Source organism: Dendropsophus ebraccatus, chromosome 6 (genome assembly GCF_027789765.1).
Source record: "Dendropsophus ebraccatus isolate aDenEbr1 chromosome 6, aDenEbr1.pat, whole genome shotgun sequence".
NCBI lineage: Eukaryota > Metazoa > Chordata > Amphibia > Anura > Hylidae > Dendropsophus > Dendropsophus ebraccatus.
The window spans coordinates 107,622,411-107,646,830 of record NC_091459.1 but is presented as its reverse complement, the minus strand read 5'-3'; the positions used below and the strand labels follow the sequence as shown (position 1 = coordinate 107,646,830).

The 24,420-nt window shown below is 43.5% G+C and overlaps 1 protein-coding gene across 5 annotated transcripts; it reads right to left on the bottom strand.

The window, feature by feature from the left end:
• Nucleotides 1-191: 191 nt before the first annotated feature.
• On the bottom strand, nucleotides 192-23,118 carry LOC138795880 (uncharacterized). 5 transcript variants are annotated; one of them, XM_069975562.1, is made up of 8 exons: nucleotides 22,995-23,118; nucleotides 21,495-21,530; nucleotides 17,094-17,129; nucleotides 15,380-15,403; nucleotides 8,386-8,478; nucleotides 8,175-8,237; nucleotides 3,068-3,160; nucleotides 192-1,764 (listed from the first exon to the last, which is right to left on the bottom strand). In XM_069975562.1, the coding sequence occupies exons 1-8, from the start codon at nucleotides 23,031-23,033 to the stop codon at nucleotides 1,045-1,047; spliced, it is 1,104 nt and encodes a 367-aa protein (XP_069831663.1). In that variant the 5' UTR covers nucleotides 23,034-23,118; the 3' UTR covers nucleotides 192-1,044. The 5 variants fall into 5 exon arrangements, with proteins under 5 accessions (XP_069831663.1, XP_069831667.1, XP_069831665.1 ...); XM_069975566.1 differs by lacking the exon at nucleotides 8,175-8,237; XM_069975564.1 differs by lacking the exon at nucleotides 15,380-15,403.
• Between the last annotated feature and the right edge of the window lie 1,302 nt (nucleotides 23,119-24,420).

The following is a 24,420-nucleotide window of genomic DNA, read 5'->3' as shown; positions in this document are numbered from 1 at the left end:
AACAGACAGTCAATGTGACAGAACTAACAGCATAACAGTTGTCGCCCAACTGGGGCCAAGGAACTAGATAGTCCTGAGAGACAGACGCAATGAAAGTAATGCACACACACTACGAACACCAAGTGAGCAGAGAAATGAAAAGTCAGCGAAGGGTAAGGCAGAAGTCAGAAGATCCATAATAATCCATAATCCATCTAAATCCAAATAAGACTCATAGCAAGCACTGAATATAGGGCCAGGGGAATAATTATGTGATGTCAGCGTCCTGGTCCAGGGTGCGATTGAACCAATCCTCTGACATCCAGACCACACAGATCACAGACAGGTAAGGAAGGAATATGAGTGGTGTAGGAACTGTCAATCAACTTAACCAGCTGCAGTCGCAAAACAACATCAGCAAACAAAACCGACGGGTGTGGTGGAATCCAATTAACACAACAAGGAGGTAGAATAGAACAGAGTTCAGACCAGTGCCAGACAACATACAATATGTGTACAAACTCAAGGTCAACAGCGCATCCTCTGCCATATTTAAAGACAGAGGCTGGTGCTAAAGCCTGCGTGTGCCCAGATGTTACAGCTGTATAGATAATAACTTTGATTTAGTGCCAAGCCCAGTATAAATGTTGTGCATCCATGCTTTCATATTGTGTTCAGAGATTTGTCTTTTTTTCCTGTCAGATTCACTTAATTTTAAACAAGAGCAAGCTTGTTCAATGATTGAGTGATGTTGGTGGTCAAACTGGAAAACTCAGTATGAAAGCATGGCACCTGTACACGATATAGGGCTTCCAGCACTAAGCCCTGTCTGTCAATCAAGTTATAACAGAGTGAGGAGGGCAAGTCGGGAGGCATTCCAGCCCATGGCACTCCAGAGGTTTGGGAACAGCAGCAGAAAGAAGCCTTATTTACCATTGTAGAAGCACAGAGAGCTCAACCATGTCTCTCCTCGTCCTACTAGCTATACAACACTGTCAGCAGTTTGTACAGTATTTTCAGCTGACCAATATCTTTACACTTTATGTGATGCATTTCCAGACACTTTTATTTCATATCTTTGTCTAAGTCTTCATGAGTTTTTTGCAAATCTTGACTTGACTGTCTAATTTTACCAACATCATTCCTTATTTGTGTAGCCAACGATGTCCCATTTGAGTTTCCCCCCCCATTCATTGTCTCAACAAAATTACTAACTAGTGTATACACAGATACCAAGGCCGATACAATGGTTGTAACTAGTTGTAGTGTTCGCATCAGCAACGGTCGCACTCGACGTACTATTGCTAACACGTTGTCTGGCTGATACATACTGGCATTCTCTAATTCAACTGCATCAGAATTGGCTCCTATATTGTCCATGGTTTTAATTAATGAATCTGACCATTCATAAGCCTTTTTAATATTTTCCTTCAGTGCAATAACTTTAGTTACAATGTTTTTTAATTTGCTGTATTTGCTTTTTATACTCTCAGTAATAGTAGTAGAACCCCCTGATGCTGTCATATCTCCTGCTATACTGGCACCAAGGGCCATACCACCAATAGCCAAGGTTGTACCAAAGGTAAAAGGGGCCAAAGCCAGGCATGCAAGAGCTGAGGCACCTCCAATCATTTTAATTATTCCTCCTTTAACTTCTGCATCTCTTACTCTTTTGTGCATATTGTCTAAATCTTCCGCAATTCCCAATAGTTCTTTGTTTCCATCCTTCTGACTTTCCAACAAAATGGATACATATTTTTGTATTTCTTTAATAGAATTCTTCATCTATAAAATAGGATGATAAGAAGAAATGGTAGAATGATTAAAGGAGAAGTCTGGTGAAAATTTTTATTAAAGTATTGTACTGCCCTCCAAAACTTATACAAATCACCAATATACACTTATTACGAGAAATGCTTATAAAGTGCTTTTTTCCTTGCACTTAATTCTGCATCAAGGCTTCACTTCCTGGATAACATGGTGATGTCACTTCCTGGATAACATGGTGATGTCACTTCCTGGATAACATGGTGATGTCACTTCTTGGATAACATGGTGATGTCACTTCCTGGATAACATGGTGATGTCACGACCTGACTCCCAGAGCTGTGCGGGCTGTGGCTGCTGGAGAGGATGATGGCAGGGGGACACTGAGGGACACAGGGCACTGGAGGGACACTGAGCATGCCTCTGCCATCATCCTCTCCAGCAGCCACAGCCGCACAGCTCTGGGAGTCAGAAAGTGACATCACCATGTTATCCAGAAAGTGACATCACCATTTTATCCAGGAAGTGACATCACCATGTTATCCAGGAAGTGACATCACCATGTTATCCAGGAAGTGAAGCCTTGATGCAGTAGTAAGTGCAGGGGAAAAAACACTTTGTTTGTTTGTTTGTGTATTTCCTGTAATAAGTGTATATTGGTGATTTGTATAACTTTTGGGGGGCAATACAATACTTTAATAAAAATCTTTGATGTTTTTGCTCAGGGTGAACTGGGCCTAAAATTTTACTCCCATTAAATAACCTAAAATGTAGAGCAAGTTTTAAAACACTTTGGGGGAGATTTATCAAACATGGTGTAAAGTTGAATTGACTTAGTTGCCCCTAGCAATCAATCAGATCCCACCTTTCATTTTCCAAATAATCTGTAAGGGATTAAAAGTGGAATCTGATTGGTTGCTAGGGGCAACTGGGCCAGTTCTACTTTACACCAGCTTGATAAATCTCCCCCATAATCCCTAAACTCATACAATAAGTAATTCTGCCTAATAATACACCAGTTATCTTCACTGGTGGTATAAGTATATTGGGGGACATTTTTGAGACCTGTGCCTGGGGCGTAAGCCAGGGAGAATGTGCGGATTCGCCCCTTCTATCTAGGGTGGAGACAGTCATGTCACCACTGCTTATATTATTCCCAAAATAACAGTCCAATGGGTGTACAAAGCTCAATAAACACCCGTGTCTTGATGGCGCCAGTGGGCCGTAGGCTCCTAGCGACATATTACAATAAGGATATGCTCGTGGGTGTAGGTTAAAGCTCAAGCACTAGGACTTAGACATCAGTGATTATTATACTTACCATTGTGAATACAGTCCGCAGAGTTGACCGCCAAGGGGTTAGATTGGAGAGGTTCTGACTACCATAGAAGACGTGTCTTCCATGCTGTTCACCCTGTAAATAATATTTATACATAGCATTTATAACTTATTTTACTGACAGTTATCACACTTTAGAAATTGTATGAAATACAAGTCCCAAAAATCGGCTACTAGGCGTCTCATTTACTGGAAAACTGCAGTCAAAGATCGGTCACTAAAGTCTTTTGGTCCTTAATATTGATACCTACATTACCCTGGCTACCTGGATGACAGATGTCCCCACCAGGGGGGGATGAGAAGGTGTTAATATTAATACACATAGACATGCAATCCGTGTTGCTAATGTGATGTTACAATTTTGACTTATTTGTGATAATGTGCATCGAATTGAGGCTTGTATAACCAACATATTGTAGGCAGGCCATCTATCATTAATTTATCTATGCAATTGGAAAATATCTAGAAATAATTATTCCAAAATAATATTGCGACAACACCTGTTTCCCTGTAAAAGAAAGACAGGAGAAACGCGTTGGAAGTGTATATATATTGGTATATATAGGATGTTTTTTGTTGGTTTTTCACATAATTGTCACTTCCCCCTCTTTTTTTTTTTCCCCTGCACTTTGTGGTGAGGGAGGGATCGGCACTGTGGTTAGAGCCCCCCTCTTAAGGAGGTGGGCACCCCAAAAGGTAGAGAGAGTTGCATCTATTGGATTTAGCTATGAGAGAGCACTTTATCCTTTCCTCCCCTACAGAGAAACCCCTCTGCATCTGGACATATATATACAGGGCCCGGGGCGGATTAATTTTACCATAGGCCCAGGGTTGTTCACCAAGCCTGAGCCCCCCACCCTACTGTAACTATACCTTTAGGACCTGTGATGACGACATTGTCACATGTTCAGTATGTTCTTTAATGTTACTGAATTGTCTCCTGGCTACAGTTTTTGCACTGATTTAAGCAAAATTGTGTTAAAAAAAGCTGTGATTTTTTTGCAAATTATGGCAGAACTGCAGCCAGGAGACAATACACCACTGAAAGTATACCTCTGTTTGGGTGGCCATGGGCCCCCCAGGACCCCAGGGCCCCGGTGTACCAGGCCAGATTAACCCCCGTCTAGATTATACCCGGGTATAAAATGGCCTAGGCCAGAGTATACCCCGGGGTATAAAATAGCTTAGGCCAAACTATACGCCTCCAGGCCAGAATATACCCCGGGGTATAAAATAGCCTAGGCCAGAGTATACCCCAGGGTATAAAATAGCCCAGGCCAGAGTATACCCTGGGGTATAAAATAGCTTAGGCCAGAGTATACTCTGGGGTATAAAATAGCTTAGGCCAGAGTATACCCCGGGGTATAAAATAGCCTAGGCCAGAGTATACCCCGGGGTATAAAATAGCCTAGGCCAGAATATACCCCAGGGTATAAAATAGCCTAGGCCAGAGTATACCCCAGGGTATAAAATAGCCTAGGTCAGAGTATACCCCAGGGTATAAAATAGCCTAGGCCAGAATATACCCCGGGGTATAAAATAGCCTAGGCCAGAGTATAAAATAGCCTAGTCCAAACTATACTCCGGGATGTAAAATAGTGTAGGCCAGAGTATACCCCGCTGTATAAAATAGCCTAGGCCAGAGTATACCCCGCTGTATAAAATAGCCTAGGCCAGAATATACCCGGGGTGGGGGGGTGGGGGGGAGTGTAAAATAGCTTAAAATAGACTATATCTCTCCAGGTCACAATGTTATCACTTCACTGGTTTTCTCACACTGTCTCTACTTTGTTAAAAAGTGCACTGTCTCCTATCTCTGCAGGGCTTCCAGGTCACATCATGTGCTGATCCGTGTATCACACGTCACGTGCTGATCCGTGTATTAAACGTCATGTGCTGATCGGTGTATTACACGTCATCTGCTGATCCGTGTTTGACACATCATGTGCTGATCCGTGTTTGACACGTCATGTGCTGATCCGTGTATGACACGTCATGTGCTGATCAGTGTATTACTTGTCATGTGCTGATCCATGTAGGACACGTCATGTGCTGATTGGTGTATGACACGTCATGTGCTGATCAGGTGACGGATTCATATTCACCCGATAATTGGCCAATGATTTCCTTATATTATGAACAGCCAAGTTTTTCTGGTTGAAGTAAAAAAATTTATCATCTACACATTTTTTTTTAGCAGGCGGTGCCTTGATACATCTTTGATACACTAAAAAAAATGATGCATTTTGATCCCTTTTTTATCCTTTTTTTATTATGGAAGTCAATGGAAAAAACGGATCAAAACGAAGGCACACAAATGTATCCGTATTCTTCATCCATTTTTTGCAAAAAGTGGATGGAAAAAAACAGACTGCAAAAATGCAGTGTGAACCCAGCCTAACACAGCTTTGCTAAAAAGCTACGCTAGGGGAGGATTTTGCGCAAAAACTGAAAATTTTCAAATGATAAATCTAATGATAAAAGTAGTTACTAGAAAACCCCTCCCCCTCCCAGTGCAAACATTGAAAAAAGGTGCAGGTGGCGGAAACTGATGGAAAATAGCGCAAAACCCTTAATAAATCTTGCACAGATTTTGCACAGATTTGCACTCCTTATTAGCAAAAACTAAAAATAAAACAATAATGTAAACACAATGATAAATCTGCCCCAATGTATTTAGACTTTTAAAGTGTCACTGTCGTGAATTTTTTTTTTTTTTTTTTTTTGCAGAAATCAATAGTCCAGGCGATTTTAAGAAACTTTGTAATTGGGTTTATTATCCGAAAAATGCATTTTTATCATGAAAAAGCAGTTTGAAGCTCTCCCCCCTGTCTTCATTGTTCTCCTATGGAGAGAGCTAAAGAAAAGACCAAAACAGGACAACAAAGAGTTAATCTACAAATCCCTCACGGGATATCTCCTGTAACAGTCACCAGTGACCTGTCTGAGCTCAGATTACAGCTGTCACCCAGCTCCTGCCTGTAATCCTCTGTTATCTGCTTTCTGCTGCCAGCTAACTCCCTCCTTCCTCCTCCCCCCTCCCCTCTCCCTAGAACAGACAGGGTACGTCTCCTGCAACAAGTCACAATTTTCAGATTTTTCAGAGTGGATGAAAAAGAGGAAGGAGGGGGGGACCTGGGAAAAGGCTTTTTACATGCAGATAATGGCAGATTTGGCTAATAAAGCCAATTACAAAGTTTCTTAAAATCGCCTGGACTATTGATTTCTGCAAAAAAAAAAAAAAAAAATACGACAGTGACTCTTTAAGATTTCCATCAGCAGCTTCTCACTTATCTCAGCAGACAAAGCCGAATCCCCAATAAAATGGTGAAAAAGTAAGTATTTCTTGTGTATATCACTCAATGCTGCTGATTTCATAGGGGTATAAAATGGCCTGGGGGGGTATGAATTGGCCTAGGCCAAAATATACCCTGGGGTATAAAATAGCCTAGGCTAAAAAATACCAGGGGTATAATCTAGCCTAGGCCATTTCAACCCCGGGTATAGTCTAGGCTGGGGGTATACTCTTGCCTGTTACACCGGGCTACCGCCTGAAACGGACCTATTATAATCCACTACTATATATATATATATATATATATATTGTATTGTTTTGACACTGGTTTTCCCTGAGTGGGTGATTTGCTATTTTAAATATTTAAAAAAAAGGTACGTTTCATCACCTTATGGTGTAGTGGTTATAAGTGATTCTTTGGATATTGAAATAAACCACCGGGCAGTGAATATTGAAGGTTGTTGGCTGTCTTGAGATCTATTTACTCTAAGGCTGCATTCCCACGTTCGGTGATCCTGACGGATCACGGACATGGAATGCGGGTAACGGAGTCCCCCTGCGCCCGGACAGCATCTGTAATTAGATGCTGTGAGCGGGGGAGACTGTATTCATAAGCGACGCGCTGTAGTAACAGCACTGCCCAGCTGATTCATTACAGCGCGGCGCTTATGAATACAGTCTCCCCCGCTCCCAACATCTAATTACAGATGCTGTCCGGGCACAGGGGGACTCCGGTACCGGCATTCCATGTCCGTGATCCGTCAGGATCACGGAACGTGGGAATGCAGCCTAAGTAGATAGTTGTCTTTAATAACAGCAAAAAAAAAAAAAAAAAAGACCAAATACAGGTAGTGACGTCAGGTGTCCCTCTACTCTGCACAGCCTGGCCCAGTGAAGATGAATGCTGATGCAAGCATTACCTATACATTTTCAGTTTTTATATGTCATATGAAGTCTATGCCTCAGAGCTGTTTTAGAATGTACACGGATTGAGGCAGATGGTTTTACCTGATCTATCTGATGAGTGTATCTATAGGTGTGGGTGCCACTGGTGAAGAAAAGCCAAGCTTCAGCTTCAACAAACAAACTCTGTGTAGCTTTATGCCCCTATTCCACCGGTCGTCTAGAGGAGCAAACGAGCGCTCTCGGCGCTCGTTTGCTCCTCGTTCCCTGCTCGCTGTCGCCGCTATTCAACGCGGCTGCAGCGAGTGGGTGAGTGCGGGAGGAGTGCGGGAGGAGCGGCGGGGAGCTGCGGGGGGGGGGCTGCCCGGGTGATCGCTGATTGTCCGGGCAGCCCATAGGATATAGCAGCGTCTGCTGCCGATGCTCCTATTCAACGGAGCAACGGCAGCAAATCGTTGCTGTATCAGTCGCTTGTTTTTCTGCAACGATCTGCCGACATGAACGATGTCAGCTGATCGTTGCACTCTATTCCATGGGACGATTATCGTTTGCAGCGGCCGATATCGGCCGAATACGAACGGCATTCGTTCCGTGGAATAGGGCCTTTATCATCCAGGTATATTACCATCCATCTGTCCCCTATATCTTACTAACATACATGTGGTAGGTTAACCAGTTTGGGGCAAATGACTGCATGGTCAGACTAAAGGCTCTATTACACGGAGTGATAATCTGCCATAATCAGGCCGATGACAGCGATCATCGGCTGATCATGTCTTCTGGTCCTGGCCTAAAATTATCTGCAGCTGACCGCGCATTGCTTCTTGTAAAATCGATGCGTAGTCGACGGCTGATGACTGTGAAGAAAATAAATATAAAAGTCTATACATACCTCTCCACGCTGCCTGGTGTCTTCCTGACTTCTCCCCACAGCCGCTGGAGCCAGTCTCTGAATCTGAAGTGACAGGTTGCTTAGCCAATCACTGTCCGGCACATACAGTAATCAAATAATACCACTACTATTGATAATATAACAAATATTACCACCAACTGTATCAAGATTACCAACAACATCCCTCTATGTACTGTAAGTAAAATAATACCTCTGATTGGAGTTGTTCACTTGGTTCACTTTTTCGTTTACTCTCTGGCCCGCCCGGACTGAGAGAAGGTCTCTTTACAGCCGTTTTCTGTTTCTGTAAAACACACAGACATCTTTGGCTGCACCCCCACTCTGCTTATGTACTCAAATTTCTCACACATAGTGTCGTTCATGGTAGCAGTGTAACCCATGTTAATAGTGTCCAGATAGCAATGGCTCAACCAGAGGAGAGTTGGTCTTTACAGAGGCACTTGACCCCTTTATAAATCCAGTTTGGCTCATGGATACACTGGTCTTGATAAATTCACCCCAATCACCCCCCTTCCAAAATAGTACTATAGCACTCCCATGAGGTGAGAGGAGCATCTTGCCTCAGACGGCCATGAAGTCACAGCATCTGGGCCAAGAGGGAGGCAGGAGCAAGTAGCTCCTGAGTCCAGTCCTATGGTGTGTTGGGCGGTGCAGGCAACTGATCCTGCTTTCAGATTAAGCAATCCCGGATGCCTGACCTCAGCACTACTTGGAAGGGGTGGGGGGCTCAGCATTATGTTGAGGCACAGGTTTCTCCCCAGTTTGGGTGAACCAGCCAATGAAATCATAGCCCATTCACCAGAACTGGGGAGAATCAACTGTCCTCTAACTGCTGCTCAGCCCCTTACTGAGGCTTCTGATCACAGAATTCTGTGGTTTGGTGATCAGTAAGGAGAAAATGAGGAGACAGCATAGAGAAGATTGCTGGGCAGTCTCTCCCCACCCCCTGCAGAAAGCTCTGCCCACAGGCTGCCTCGATAAGAAACCTGAGAGGAGAGGAGGGCTGACTGTGAGTGTGGGTGTGTACAGCATATGTTTGTCTATATGGGTATACATTTGTCTGTCTGTATGTATATATGTGCCTGGGTGTATATACGGTATGTGCCTGTATGTTTGTGTATGAATATGTATATATGTGACTATACATATTTATCAGTAAATGCGCGTATGTGTCTATTTCTGCGCATGTGACTGTATGTATATATAATGTTTGTGTCTGTATGTGTATATGTGGCTAAATGCATGTGTGTGCTTGTTTGAATGTAATAAATGTAATAGCTTTTCATACACGTAAAGCAAACCTCTATGCCAACAGATATCTGACAGATAATCTGACAGATTTTTGCAGCCAAAGCCAGGAACAAGCTATAAACAGAGAACAGGTAACAAAGGTACGACTGGATTTTTTTTTCTTTTCAAATCTTTTTAGCCTGGCTTTGGCTGTAAAAATCTGTCAGATAATCTTTAAAATACCTGTTGATGTAATAGGACCATAAGGGCCCTTTTACTTGGAACGATGCACGGCCGATGGCTGATGATTGTAGTATAGAATAATAAAGTATTGAGTCCCCCTTGCCACTTGTCTCTTTGAGCATCCCGAGAAACTGCGGCCGCGCAGCTTCTCGGGATGCACAGATCGCTTTGATGTTCCGCCCGCACAGTGAGTGGGCGGAACATTAAAGCAAGCAGAATGCAGAAGCAGAACCTGTCAGCGTCCTGCTCCTGCATTCCCTCCCACAGCAATGTTGTGATCCGGTGGGGGGAGGAGCCTCAACCCTGCAGGAACCACTTACACCACTGAGGAGAGGAGAAGTGGACTGCAGGTGACATATACTACATTATCTGTACTCAGAGATATCACTGTGGTATCTGTGGTGTTACATAGGACTGCAGGTGACTACTACATTATCTGTACTCAGAGATATCACTGTATTATCTGTAGTGTTACATAGGACTGCAGGTGACTACTACATTATCTGTACTCAGAGATATCACTGTATTATCTGTAGTGTTACATAGGACTGCAGGTGACACGTACTACATTATATGTACTCAGAGATACCACTGTGTTATCTGTGGTGTTACATAGGACTGCAGGTGACTACTACATTATCTGTACTCATAGATATCACTGTATTATCTGTAGTGTTACATAGGACTGCAGGTGACATCTACTACATTATCTGTACTCAGAGATACCACTGTGTTAGCTGTGGTGTTACATAGGACTGCAGGTGACTACTACATTATCTGTACTCATAGAATCACGGTATTATCTGTAGTGTTACATAGGACTGCAGGTGACAGCTACTACGTTATCTGTACTTAGAGATATCACTGTGTTATCTGTGGTGTTACATAGGACTGCAGGTGACATCTACTACATTATCTGTACTTAGAGATACCACTGTGTTATCTGTGGTGTTACATAGGACTGCAGGTGACTACTACATTATCTGTACTCAGAGGGATATCACTGTGTTATCTGGGGTGTTACATAGGACTGCAGGTGACATCAGGTGACTTATCCAGGTTGCAGAAGTTCAAACTTCATTGTGACCTGCTGACAATTTATTATTGGAGTTGTAGTTTTGCAGCATATGGCTCTTCAGGTTGCAGCACTACAACCCCCATCGTTTCCAACTGGCAGTTCATGATGAGAGTTGTAGTTTTTCAGCTGGAGAGTCAAAGATTGGAATACAATGATTAGACAATGACACAGTACAGTCCATTAATGATAGGGGGCAGTAGTGCAGTACATGAGGTGGAGGCAGTGACAGGGCATTAGAACATGGTGGCACATTAGAGTAATTGGATATAACGTTAGATAGGACTTTGCCTGATCGGGTGAGATGGGGGGGCCCCAAGCTAAAATTTTGCACCAGGGCCCATCAGCCTTTAGCTACGCCCCTTCTAAACATCACCTGGCTCCCCTGGGTTACCACAGTGGCATTATGTGTTCTGTATATAACATTGGTCTCAATATATTGTATTTAGTCAGTAAGTATGATGACAATATGTAGGGGCTGGAGTATGCTCTTTGTGTACTGCTATTATTGGTAATTTTGTGTGTGTATATATATATATATATATATATATATATATTTATTGTAAGACACTGAAGGGGTCAATCCTGGATGGTCGCTATGTTTCACCTGGGTTCAGCTATTACACCTACTAGGACTGAGGGAAGTTCATGTCTCACTATCTGAGACATGGAAAAACCAGGGATGTGTTGTGATCTCCAGCAAAGGTAGTTGCTGGGGATGTATTGATAAAGTGTGTTTGGGCTTGGTTTTTAGGAATGGATGGCAGGCTTGGTAGTGGGGCTATCCATTCCACTTCCTCCACTCCAGATATTGTTTGGCATCGGATGCCACAGGTGCTGAGGCTGGATAATCAGCAGCTCCATAAAGTTTTGCAGAGCCATGGACAGAGAGAGGCTGGGTGCAGCTGAGTGTGCTGGAAGGCTGCAGCCTCAGGAGAAGCCATATACCTGACCAAGGTAAAAAACACTGGATTGTATACAATATATTATGTTCGTGCGACTGCAGCTAGTCGTAGCGTATAGACAGGGCCGCCTTCTGTTTAGTTAGTGCTGGACAAGCAGAGTTTATTTTGTGTTATGCCTAAAGCCAAGGCTGCTTATTTGTTTTCTTGTATTGGATAATAAACGCAGGCAAAGGCTGGATTCACACGCTGTAACTGTGCGCCTGTATTTTTTATGCGGCTGTAAATGTGCGGGTGAAACTCCGGCCGTGGGAAAAAATAGACATGCGGCTCAAAACATACGGTCATTTACTTGGAAATCTGGTTCAACTAAAAATATCAAATAAAATGTTAAGAAAGTGATGGAAACACCTCTGGATGCATCTGGGAAAGCAGGGAACACAGTTTACATGAATCGCTATTACCGGGGTTTGCGATCCTCTGCACTATAGCCGATGTCTCTCATGGTTAATATATTGAATTAATAAAACACATTTTCTGTCTAATAAAGTCCCTTTTATTGTTCAATAATTAAATGTAAACGATTCCATCATTTTGCAATTAAATATACTGTTAAAATAAATATATATATATAAATAAATGTATATTTATATATATATTTATTTTTTGACAGTATATTTAATTGCACAATGATGGATTCGTTAGAATTAAATTATTGACCAACGAAACTGAATTTATTTAAACGAAAATGTGTTTTCTTAATTAAATATTAATTAGTACAGGAAACTCCATAAGCCGGTAATTCATATGCCGGCAATAGAGCATTCTGTACTAATCATCACTTAACTTTAATGAAAACATCAAATGTTTCTTCTAATTATGTTATGACAATAGCATTATTAGAAGAAACATTTAGAATTATATGTGCGCTCAGCTGATTGGCTGTTCGGCTGAGCGCACATATAATTAGCCGGTCCGCAGTACAGTGACTTCATTGTGCTGCGGACCAGCGAAGAGGACGCATCGGGGTGAGTATAGAGCTCTCCCCACCCCCTCCCCAGCACTGCACCCCTCCCAACAAGGAAGGGGGGTCAGTTAACCCCTTCCTTGCTGGGATGGGTGCAGTCTGACATCAGTCTGGCCCCCAAGGGGTTAAGGGGGATGCAATACATCCTCCCTTAACCCCTTGGGGGCCAGACTGTAAGCAGCGATCTGTAAAGATGCTGCATACTGTAAGGTGCACAACACCGCTCACAATGATGGGTGTTGTGCTCCTGTTTGTGTGTTTCTCCCTTTTTGTTTTTCAGATATCGGTATCCTGGGGATTACGTCGGATTCCATGGACTACGTCGATGACCAGCGTTTTTTTAATGTTTTTTTTAATAAAATGGTCAATGAGGGGTGTGGGGGTGTTTTTATTTGAATAAAAAAATTTGTAAACTTGTGTCTTGTCTTTATTTCTTTACTTTATAGACTTAGTAGTGGAAGCCGTCTAATAGACGGAATCCATTACTAAGTCGGGGCCTAGTGTTAGCCGGTATAAAATGGCTAACACTAACCCCCTATTATTACCCCAGTACCCAATGCCACCAGGGGTACTGGGAAGAGCCGGGTGCCAGTGGTCCTGGAGCGTCAAAATTGGCGCTCCTGGACCGGGCGGCAGCAGGCTGGTAAGATTTAGGCTGGGGAGGGCCTAAACCAATGGCTCTTCCCACCCTGGTGTTACCAGGCTGCTGTCGTTTGGTTTTTAACCCGGCTGGTTATAAAAATAGGGGGGACCCTATGCGTTTTTTTTTTTAAATAAATAAATAATAAAAAAAAAACGCATAGGGTCCCCCCTATTTTTATAACCAGCCGGGTTAAAAACCAAACGACAGCAGCCTGGTAACACCAGGGTGGGAAGAGCCATTGGTTTAGGCCCTCCCCAGCCTAAATCTTACCAGCCTGCTGCCGCCCGGTCCAGGAGCGCCAATTTTGACGCTCCAGGACCACTGGCACCCGGCTCTTCCCAGTACCCCTGGTGGCATTGGGTACTGGGGTAATAATAGGGGGTTAGTGTTAGCCATTTTATACCGGCTAACACTAGGCCCCGACTTAGTAATGGATTCCGTCTATTAGACGGCTTCCACTACTAAGTCTATAAAGTAAAGAAATAAAGACAAGACACAAGTTTACAAATTTTTTTATTCAAATAAAAACACCCCCACACCCCTCATTGACCATTTTATAAAAAAAAACATTAAAAAAACGCTGGTCATCGACGTAGTCCATGGAATCCGACGTAATCCCCAGGATACCGATATCTGAAAAACAAAAAGGGAGAAACACACAAAAACACACAAACAGGAGCACAACACCCATCATTGTGAGCGGTGTTGTGCACCTTACAGTATGCAGCATCTTTACAGATCGCTGCTTACAGTCTGGCCCCCAAGGGGTTAAGGGAGGATGTATTGCATCCCCCTTAACCCCCTGGGGGCCAGACTGATGTCAGACTGCACCCATCCCAGCAAGGAAGGGGTTAACTGACCCCCCCTTCCTTGCTGGGATGGGTGCAGTGCTGGGGAGGGGGTGGAGAGCTCTATACTCACCCCGATGTGTCCTCTTCGCTGGTCCGCAGCACAATGAAGTCACTGTGCTGCGGACCGGCTTATTATATGTGCGCTCAGCCGAACAGCCAATCAGCTGAGCGCACATATAATTCTAAATGTTTCTTCTAATAATGCTATTGTGATAACATAATTAGAAGAAACATTTGATGTTTTCATTAAAGTAAAGTGATGATTAGTACAGAATGCTCTATTGCCGGCATATGAATTACCGGCTTATAGAGCTTCCTGTACTAATTAATATTTAATGAATAAAACACATTTTCGTTGAAATAAATACAGTTTCGTTGGTCAATAATTTATTTCTAACGAATCCATCATTGTGCAATTCAATATACTGTCAAAAAATAAATATATAGATAAATATACATTTATTTATATATCTATTTTTTTTAACAGTATATTTAATTGCAAAATGATGGATTCGTTAGAAATAAATTATTGATCAACGAAAGTGTCTTGATTACAAAGAAAATGTGTTTGATTAATTTAATATATTAACTATTAGAGGCATCGGCATTCGGCATCATTGCCGGCTATTTTTGAAGTACTCCGTACGGACCGCCTGTCAATCCACGGCCGCATATTCAGCCGCAAACAATGGTCTTGTTCATTTTTTACGGGTCCGTTTACGATAGGGCCGTAGATTCATACATAGTGTGCACTGTGCAGCCGCATATCCTATACTTCCAAGCATACACACGAACCACCAAAAATACCGCCGCACAATTACAGCCGCAAATACAGCCGCACTCTTACAACGTGTGAATCGAGCCAAAGCCTGTACTTGGACTTTACTCGTTTGAGCCTGTTGACTGCTGTTCACACTGCGATCCTGCACTCTACTGAGCAAATCCTCCCACAAAATAAATATATAGTAGGCTTTGCTAGTACTGTTGTACATGTACATACTGCAGATTACAAATGTCTTTGTTTTGGTGCAGAAATAACAAACCACAAGTGCGCAACATAAAATCTGCAGGGGATTTGGTACTACCCTTATGATCTTGGGGGGGTTGTTTGTCATTTTGGTTCTTGCCCCAGGCAGCAGAAGAGCTAGAACCAGCTCTGGTAGTAACTGAATTTTAGTTTTCAACTAGAATAGGTGTTAAAATGGATACTTACCGGTGTCTGATGGCTATAAGATCCCTGTAACAAGAAATTGAAAAACATACAAATGAAGCTTTTCCGGGGGTAAAGAAAAGCCTAGCTACAGCTAATGTATATTCATCTGGCACATTGTCACGAAATTTCTGTAGATTGGTGGACTGATGGTAGTAGTCCCCTCCCCCCCCCCCCCCCCCTCAGTGCACCAAACCATCTCATTTACCCGAAAATGGCGCTGAGGATCGAGGTAAGAAAATTCCCTTCATCCTCAGTGTCCTGTGCATTACAGGGACATATTCAGCAGATTAGATGTTTCATTTTGATACATTGTTGCAAGGCTGGGTTCACACTGTTGGTGTTTATATTTAATGTATACCGTTGTTATATTCTTAAACAGGATAAAAGCCTAAACAGATGCTAAGAAACACATTCTAATCCATTGCCCATCAAAATACGTCATTTTAACTAAAGCAACATATGTTTTTTGTTAGATACAATAGCCCAAACTGATACATTGTTATATAAAGCAACAAACAAAGAGGACAGAGAAACATTGTGTCTATGTTGTGTATGTTTTCATTTCAGCGATTTTCAAGTGTATAAAAAGATGCATGTATAACATGGGAGCAAATCGCAGTGTGAACACAACCTAGGAGAATCGTAGTGACAGTGTGTAGGCTTCATGGATATGAAGACTGGAAAGGAGTTTTCAAGTGTTATGAACGTCAGTAGCAACGGGTGGAATAGGCTGAAAGACACAGACAGTGAGCACTGCGCTGTTCCTGCCCACTGTCCTTGCCTACTTGCCATGGACAACCCTAAGTGGCTGTGGACAACCACAAGGGCAGTCCCTGCTCTGGTATAGGTGGTACACAAAACACGGACAGACAAACAAACACAATAGATCAGTGCGGGCAGCAAAATATCAAAATTGGATCCTAAAGACTAGTCAGGCAGAAAGAAAGATCGAGGCAGGCTGCAAATAGGGAAGGTCAGGGAACAAAAGCCAAAAGGCCAGAACCAGATATACAGAACAGACAATAGCACAAGCAGGCAGAGACTAGCTCAATAACCAGCAAGGAGTATACAGACTGGGAGTGTTATATAGGAGGCCAGGGGTCTGGTCCAGAATACAATTGAACTCCAACCACAGACACCTGACAACAAAACACATCCACAGAAATAACATAAACAAGATTAACCATGAAATGGCCAGACAGAAACCAGAAGGTGAAGCCGGGTGTGTCTACAAAATCAAGTGAGCAGACAAATAAACCAGTGTTCAGACTGATGCAAAACAAAACACAGAAACAAAACAAAATCAAGAAAATCAGCGCCTTCTTAGCCGCACAGCATGAGCCGAGGGGCACATCAAGCTCCGCAAAGATACAGTCCTGATAGTACCCCCCTCTTTTATGAGGGGCCTCAGGACCCTCACAGGACTTGACTTCACTCAGAAAATTGACATCTGGCTCCCATTCATGAGAAGAAGACAACAGGCTTACTGACAGGCCTGGCAGAAGAACATGGTAAATTCACATCAGATACAGGAAAAACTGGTCCAGCAGAACTTGAAATATTGATTTCGCCAGAGGGTACCTATGCGCCCAAGTTATTTTCCTGGGAGTCAAATCAGCGCCTTCTCGGCCACACAGCATGAGCCGAGGGGCGCATCAAGCTCCGCAAAGATACAGTCCTGACATCAAGTAAGAAAAATTAGGTCACTACTTACCTGTTGAAGAGGTTCATCAAGATTATTATAAGAAGGCTAGAACAAATAACACAAAGACATTTATATCATTTTTCATCTAGCTATAGCCCTGGTTGCTCAGATCGGCGCTCGTTTACTGGACCTATTACACGGCCCGATAATCTTTTAACAAGGGCTGCATGGATATAGTTACCGAACTGTATACAGTACTTATCCACGCTGCAGGGCTCCTCTTGCGGTCCGCTTCTCCCCGGGTCCCGTGTGCTCCAGCTTCAGAGTGGCCTGTCTCAGCTGACAGGCCACTGAGCCAATCACTGGCCGCGGTGGTCCCAGCCTGAGATTGGCTGAGCAGCCTGTCAGCCCAGACAGGCCGCTCCGAAGCTGGAGCGTGCGGGACTCGGGGGAAGACCGCAAAAGGAGCCCTGCAGCGTGGATAAGTAATGTATATCGTCAGCCACCGTCCGTGCACCGCTATTACACGTAGCGATTTGCAGTCGGCGCCCGACAATTATGGGTTCAAACCTATATCAACGATCAGCCGACGATCGTTGTCATCGGCTGATTGTGGTCTTTATTACACAGAGCGATAATTGGCTGAAGCGCTACAATTTGCTGCAACCTGAATAAGGGCCCTTTTACACGGAAAGATTATCTGACAGATTATTTGCCAAAGATTTGAAGCCAAAGCCAGGAATGGACTATGAACAGAGATCAGGTCATAACGGAAAGCCTGAGATTTCTCCTCTTTTCAAATCCATTCCTGGTTTTGGCTTCAAATCTTTGGCAGATAATCTGTCAGATAATCTTTCTGTGTAAAAGGGCCCTAATGCTGGGTTTACATGGAGCGATTATCGGGGAATGTTCGCGATAACGATTGAATTTGAACGATAATCGTACATGTAAACGCGGCGAACGATCGAAAAATCGTTCATTTTGATCTTTTAACATGTTCATAAATCGTCGGTCACAAAAAATTCGCTGATCGTTCCGTGTAAACAGTTGTTGCGCCATAGTCCAGCCGCCCGGCCCCCCGCTCATCCGCAGCCCCCTGCGCCGGCTCGTTCACCACCCCCGCCGCCGCTCCGATCGCCCCCACCCCGCTCCGATCGCCGCCGCGGCCAAGAGCATACGTTACCTGCTCCGTGCAGGTCTTCGAGATCCCCGGCTCCCCTCTTCAGCGCATTGATTGGCTGAAGAGATGAGCCGGGAATTTCAAACGACTCCTCTTCAGCCAATCAGTGCACCTCTCCAGTACTGACTGACTGAAGGGGAGCCGTTTGAAATTCCCGGCTCCCCTCTTCAGCCCTTTTTCTATTTAAAAAGATGTCCATTATTGCTGTAATGTAATTGACTTTAATGCAATGCACTGAAGTCAATGGCATGACAGATGTCCAATGCACACAGTATATAAAATGACAGACGTTGTCTGTGCGGACGTTAACATAATGACCATGACAATTTGCGGATGTCTATTGGCAAACAGCGGATGTTATTTTTCTGCTGTTCACACACAGTTTTTCTTTTTTCACTGTCCTTTCACCATTTTTACAATGAAATTCAATGGCTTTTCAATTAAAGACATCCAATCAGTTTACCTATAGTAGAATAATGTACCAACAGCCATCTTTGGCTGTCCATCAGCACAAACAGCAAAATGACGTCCGTCGTCTTAAACTCAAAATTATAAATGTCATTTAACATGGAGCAGAAAAGACACTGTGTGAACATAGCCTATTAAAGTCTTTCACCTGTTCAGTAAAAGAAAGCTGTATGCCTAGGCTCTATTCACATTAAGTCTGAGTCTGAGGAATACATCAGGAGGACTTCCCTTACATTCTATACTTCAAATGGAAAGTCTCTCAAGCATATAGGCTCCCATGCAAAAAAAATAATAATAATTGTGCTATGCTTTTGCATTATATACCAAACAATTAAAGGTCACTCGGTGTCCACAGACAGCAATATGCAGAAGGTTCATACCCGTGGATGTAGGTACTGTTTCTTTAGGCCTCCACAAATTGATTACAAGTAGGAACTTACCTCTCCCTGTGCCCACGGTGAGCAGCAGGAGCGGCCGCCAGACCCCCACAAGACTCTGGGATCTCCAGAGTGTCCACGTCACGACCTGGCTGATGGACTGGCTACTCAGCCATTCAATGACTGGGATTTTTCCCTCAGTCGTGAGGTCATCACAACTCAAGGAAAAAATTACTTCCGACGGGGGTCCGCTCCTGACGCTTACCACGGGCACAAGGAGAGGTAAGTTCCTACTTGAAATCAATTCCCCTCCCCCTGCAGGCTGATGGCTTTTAGAAATCACTAGACTTCTCCTTTAAGTCTATTCAAGTATTTAGAGACTATCCCAATTTCACCAACGAAAAGCTGTGATTGTCTAAAGTGTTATTTCCATCAGCGAGAGGCTGTGATTTAGTCCGCCAGGAAGAAGCTGTGATTCTCGGAGTAGTGTCAAGTGTATTTCAAAGTATAGTCAAGTACTTCGAGTCTAAGGGCCTATTACACCAATAGATATCTGACAGATTATCTGACAGATTTGTGCAGCCAAAGCCAGGAACAGACTATAAACAGAGAACAGGTCATAAAGGAAAGACTGGATTTTTTTTTTCTTTTCAAATCCATTCCTGGCTTTGGCTGTAAAAATCTGTCAGATATCTGTTGATGCAATAGGACCATAAGGGCCATATTATACAAAGTGATAATCGGCAGAATCAGGCCAGTTCGGCCGATTATTACTCCATGTAATGGTGCGTTTACACAGACAGATTTATCTGACAGATCTTTGGAGCCAAAACCAGGAACAGACTATAAACAGGGATCAGGTCATAAAGGAAAGACTGGCTTTGGCTTCCAAAATCTGTCAGATAAATCTTTCTGTGTAAACGCACCCTAATAGAGTAAACAATCAGTCGATAAAACAATCATTGGCTGATAATTTCTTTAAGTCCAGACCTAAAATCATCGGGCTGTGTAATAGGACCCTAAAAGTATTATTCCAAGTACTCAGCTCAAGGGATTTCAGTCTTCAAAGTGTTCCTGTATTATTGAACTACTATTGAAAGAGACTGTTATTATGTACTGCACCTTTAAGGATTCAAGTATATGTATTCCTGGTTAAGTCTTATTGCTGGACTACGTGGTTCCTCTCACAATACACCAACACTACAACTGTTCTATTAAAATAAGCTGTGTGTCTGTACATCCAGAGGTGGGCACATACCACTCCTGGCCACCCTGACATACCATTGTGCCCCAAGGTAAACATCACCTGGCTCCCCTGGGTTACCACAGTGGTATTATGTGTTCTGTATATAACATTGGTCTCCATATATTGTATTTAGTCAGTAAGTATGATGACAATATGTGGGGGGCTGGAGTATGTTCCTTGTGTACTGCTATTATTGGTAATTCTGTATGTCTATATACATACAGTAGGCTTACTGTTGTACATACTGCAGATTACAAATGTTTTTGTTTGGTGCAGAAATACCATACTGCAGGTACGCAACATAAAATCTGCAGGGGATTCGGTACTACCTTTATGATTTTGAGGGGGGGGGGGTCATTTGCATTCTTGCCCTAGTCAGCAGAAAAGCTAGAACTGGCCCTGGTAGTAACTGAATATTAGTTTTTAACTAGAATACTTAGGTGTTAAAATGAATACTTACCGGTGTCTGATATCCATGTATATAAGATTGCTGCAACAAGAAATTGTAAAACATACAAATGAAACTTTGCCAGGGGTGAAGAAAAGCCTAGCTACAGCTAATGTATATTCATCTGGCACATTGTCCCCACATTTCTGTAGATTGGTGGACTGATGGGCGGTAGTCCCCCCCCCCCCCCCAGTGCACCAAACCATCTCATTTACCCGAGTATGGTGCTGAGGATCAAGGTAAGAAAATTCCCTTCATCCTCAGCGTCCTGTGCATTACTGGGACCTATAAACAGGTTAGATGTTTTCTTTTAATACATTGTTGCAAGGCTGGGTTCACACTGTTGGTGCTTATATTTAATGTATACCATTGTTATACCCTTAAACAGGCCTAAAAGCCTAAACAGATGCTAAGAAACACATTCTAATCCATTGCCCATTAAAATACAATGTAATTTTAACATAAAGCAACATATGTTTTTTGTTAGATACAATAGCCCAAACTGATACATTGTTATGTAAAGCAACAAACGAGGACAGAGAAACATTGTCTATGTTGTGTAGGTTTTAATTTCAGCGATTTTTAATTTCTGCTTTATAATTTCTGCGAGTATTAAAAGATGTATGTATAACATAGGAGCAAAACGCAGTATGAACCCAACCTAGGAGAATCATAGTTACTGTGTGTAGGCTGCATGGATATGGAGCCCAGAAAGGAGTTTTCAAGTAAGTAAAATTAGATCACTACTTACCGATAGAAGAATTTCATCAGTAATATAAGAAGAAGGCTAGAACAAATAATACAAAGATATTTATATAATTTTATAGCTCTAGTTTCTCAGACTACACCTATGTACTACGTAGAGCTATGGTACCAGCCATCTGCATTCATAGTTGCCAACATTTGATTTTTTTTTTCCAGGGACACTTTAGCGTTGACAACAAGGGGCATGGCTTATTGTGGGTGTGGCCTATTCTGGGTGTGGCTTGTCACCCACTATTTTACAGTCAGAACAATACAAAGGGAGCATTACACACCCCTGTATAATATACACCCACTTTCAGGTCCCCAGTATATTACACACACCAATATCGGTTCCCAAGTATATTAGACACCCCACTATCGGGTCCCCTGCATATTAGACACCCCACTATCGGGTCCCCTGCATATTAGACACCCCACTATCGGGTCCCCTGCATATTAGACACCCCACTATCGGGTCCCCTGCATATTAGACACCCCACTATCGGGTCCCCTGCATATTAGACACCCCACTATCGGGTCCCCTGCATATTAGACACCCCACTATCGGGTCCCCTGCATATTAGACACCCCACTATCGGGTCCCCTGCATATTAGACACCCCACTATCGGGTCCCCTGCATATTAGACACCCCACTATCGGGTCCCCTGCATATTAGACACCCCACTATCGGGTCCCCTGCATATTAGACACCCCACTATCGGGTCCCCTGCATATTAGACACCCCACTATCGGGTCCCCTGCATATTAGACACCCCACTATCGGGTCCCCTGCATATTAGACACCCCACTATCGGGTCCCCTGCATATTAGACACCCCACTATCGGGTCCCCTGCATATTAGACACCCCACTATCGGGTCCCCTGCATATTAGACACCCCACTATCGGGTCCCCTGCATATTAGACACCCCACGATCAGGTCCCAGTATATTACACACCCTACTATCAGATCCCCAGTATATTACACACCACACTCTCAGATCCCCAGTATATTACACACCACACTCTCAGGTTCCCAGTATATTACACACCCTACTATCAGATCCCCAGTATATTACACACGCCTGTATCAGGTCCCAGTATATTACACACCACACTCTCAGGTTCCCAGTATATTACACACACGAATATCGGGTCCATAGTATAATACACACCACACTATCAGGTTCCCAGTATATTATACACCCTACTATCAGTTCCCAGTATATTACACACCCTTCTATCAGGTCTCAGTATATTATACACCCCACTATCATAGTTTAACCCCCGTCCGTCTGTCAGTCTCTAAATAATATAGTCACCTGCCCAGCAATCCCCATATAGTATCGCTAACCCCCTGTCCAGCAAATGATATAGCCCCTGTCCAGCAGCCCCCATTTAATATAGCCCCAAGTCTATAAGTCCTCATATGATATAGTGCCCCCCCAAGTAAATATATAGTATAGGTCACTCCTATAAAAAAAACAAAAAAAAAAAACATACTCACCTGACCAATCACTCCCCAGCAGCTGCTCTCTCTTCCCATCGGCGTCTAATAAAAGAGCTTCTGATGCAGGCTGCCTGAAGCACAGCCTACACTGAAATTACCCTTCAGAGTTTCGGCCCCAGCACCAGTCCGTGGCACTCACCCTCGCCCAGTCGCAAGCTCCCCCTGTCCGGTGATCACCAGGCTGCTGCTTGGGGGCACCGGTAGGGGCCACACGTCCCAGGCTAATCCGTCTGGGACGTGTGGCCCCTATCAGTGCCCCCTAGCAGCGGCCGGGTGATCACTGGAAAGGGGGAGCTTGCGACTGGGCGAGGGTGAGTGCCACGGGATGAGTCTGGGGGAGGTTGGTGGTGCCCTGGACTGCGGGGAGCCTGCAGCCGGGCAACAGAGAGGATGAGGTTGGTGGTGCAGGTGCCCGCTGTCTGTGATCTATGCATCACCTGGAGTGGTAGTGGTGCACTGTGTAGTGCTGGTAGCAGCTCACACTGCTGAGCCAGTGAATCACGCGCCCCTGGCTGTCAGCCCTCTGGCTGTGATAGAAATGGCCCTGTTTAAAGCACTCATTAGAAAAGCGTGTCGGCAGAAGCAGGACTTCCAGGGACATACCTAGGACATTGTTTTGCTGGGACTGTCTCCTGAAAATCGGCGCAGTCCCGGCAAAACCGGAACTGTTGTCAACTATGTCTGCATTAAGGAGCCATCTTCACTGTGTAAGATTTGGAGAAAAGTTCAATTTGACTTGTAAACCCCAAGAATACAGTGTCTGTGCATCTAATATAAAGACGGCCGTAAGAAGTGTAGAATACTGTAATATTTGTTGATTCCTCTTTAAGTCTTTTATAGGACAAGTATTAAAGTCTCCTTTTATTGACGACCTAATGGACAGATAACCTGTTAATGTACAACTAGCATCTGGATGATAATCTGTGTTGAATGTGCTCTATGACCTTCATTATATGATTATATGTTTATGTGGTTTTTGCTTGTGTTAAAGTGATTTGTAGAAGTGCTCTGAGTTTTCTAGAGTTTTTTCAAGACGTCTATTGTATTCTCGAGATTTCTAAACTGTATAAAAACTGTTTATTACCCTAATGGGAACGTTACCTGTTTAAAGGGGTTATCCCTTGCTACAAAAAGATGGCCACTTTCTTCCAAAGACAGCACCACTGTTATCTCCGGTTCAGGTACAATTTGCAATTAAGCTCCATTCACTTCAATGGAACAGAGCTGCAAAACCTGCACCCAAACTGGAGACAAGAGTGGTTCTTTATCTGGAGGAAAGTGGCAATGTTTTTGTAGCACTGGATAACCCTTTTAAGTGCCTGGGACTCAGTGGTTACTGTGACACCTGCACTACACCAGTTCTAACAGAAAAAGCCACTTGCCAGTGTATCCAGGGGTGGGAAAACATACCATGAATCAGCTG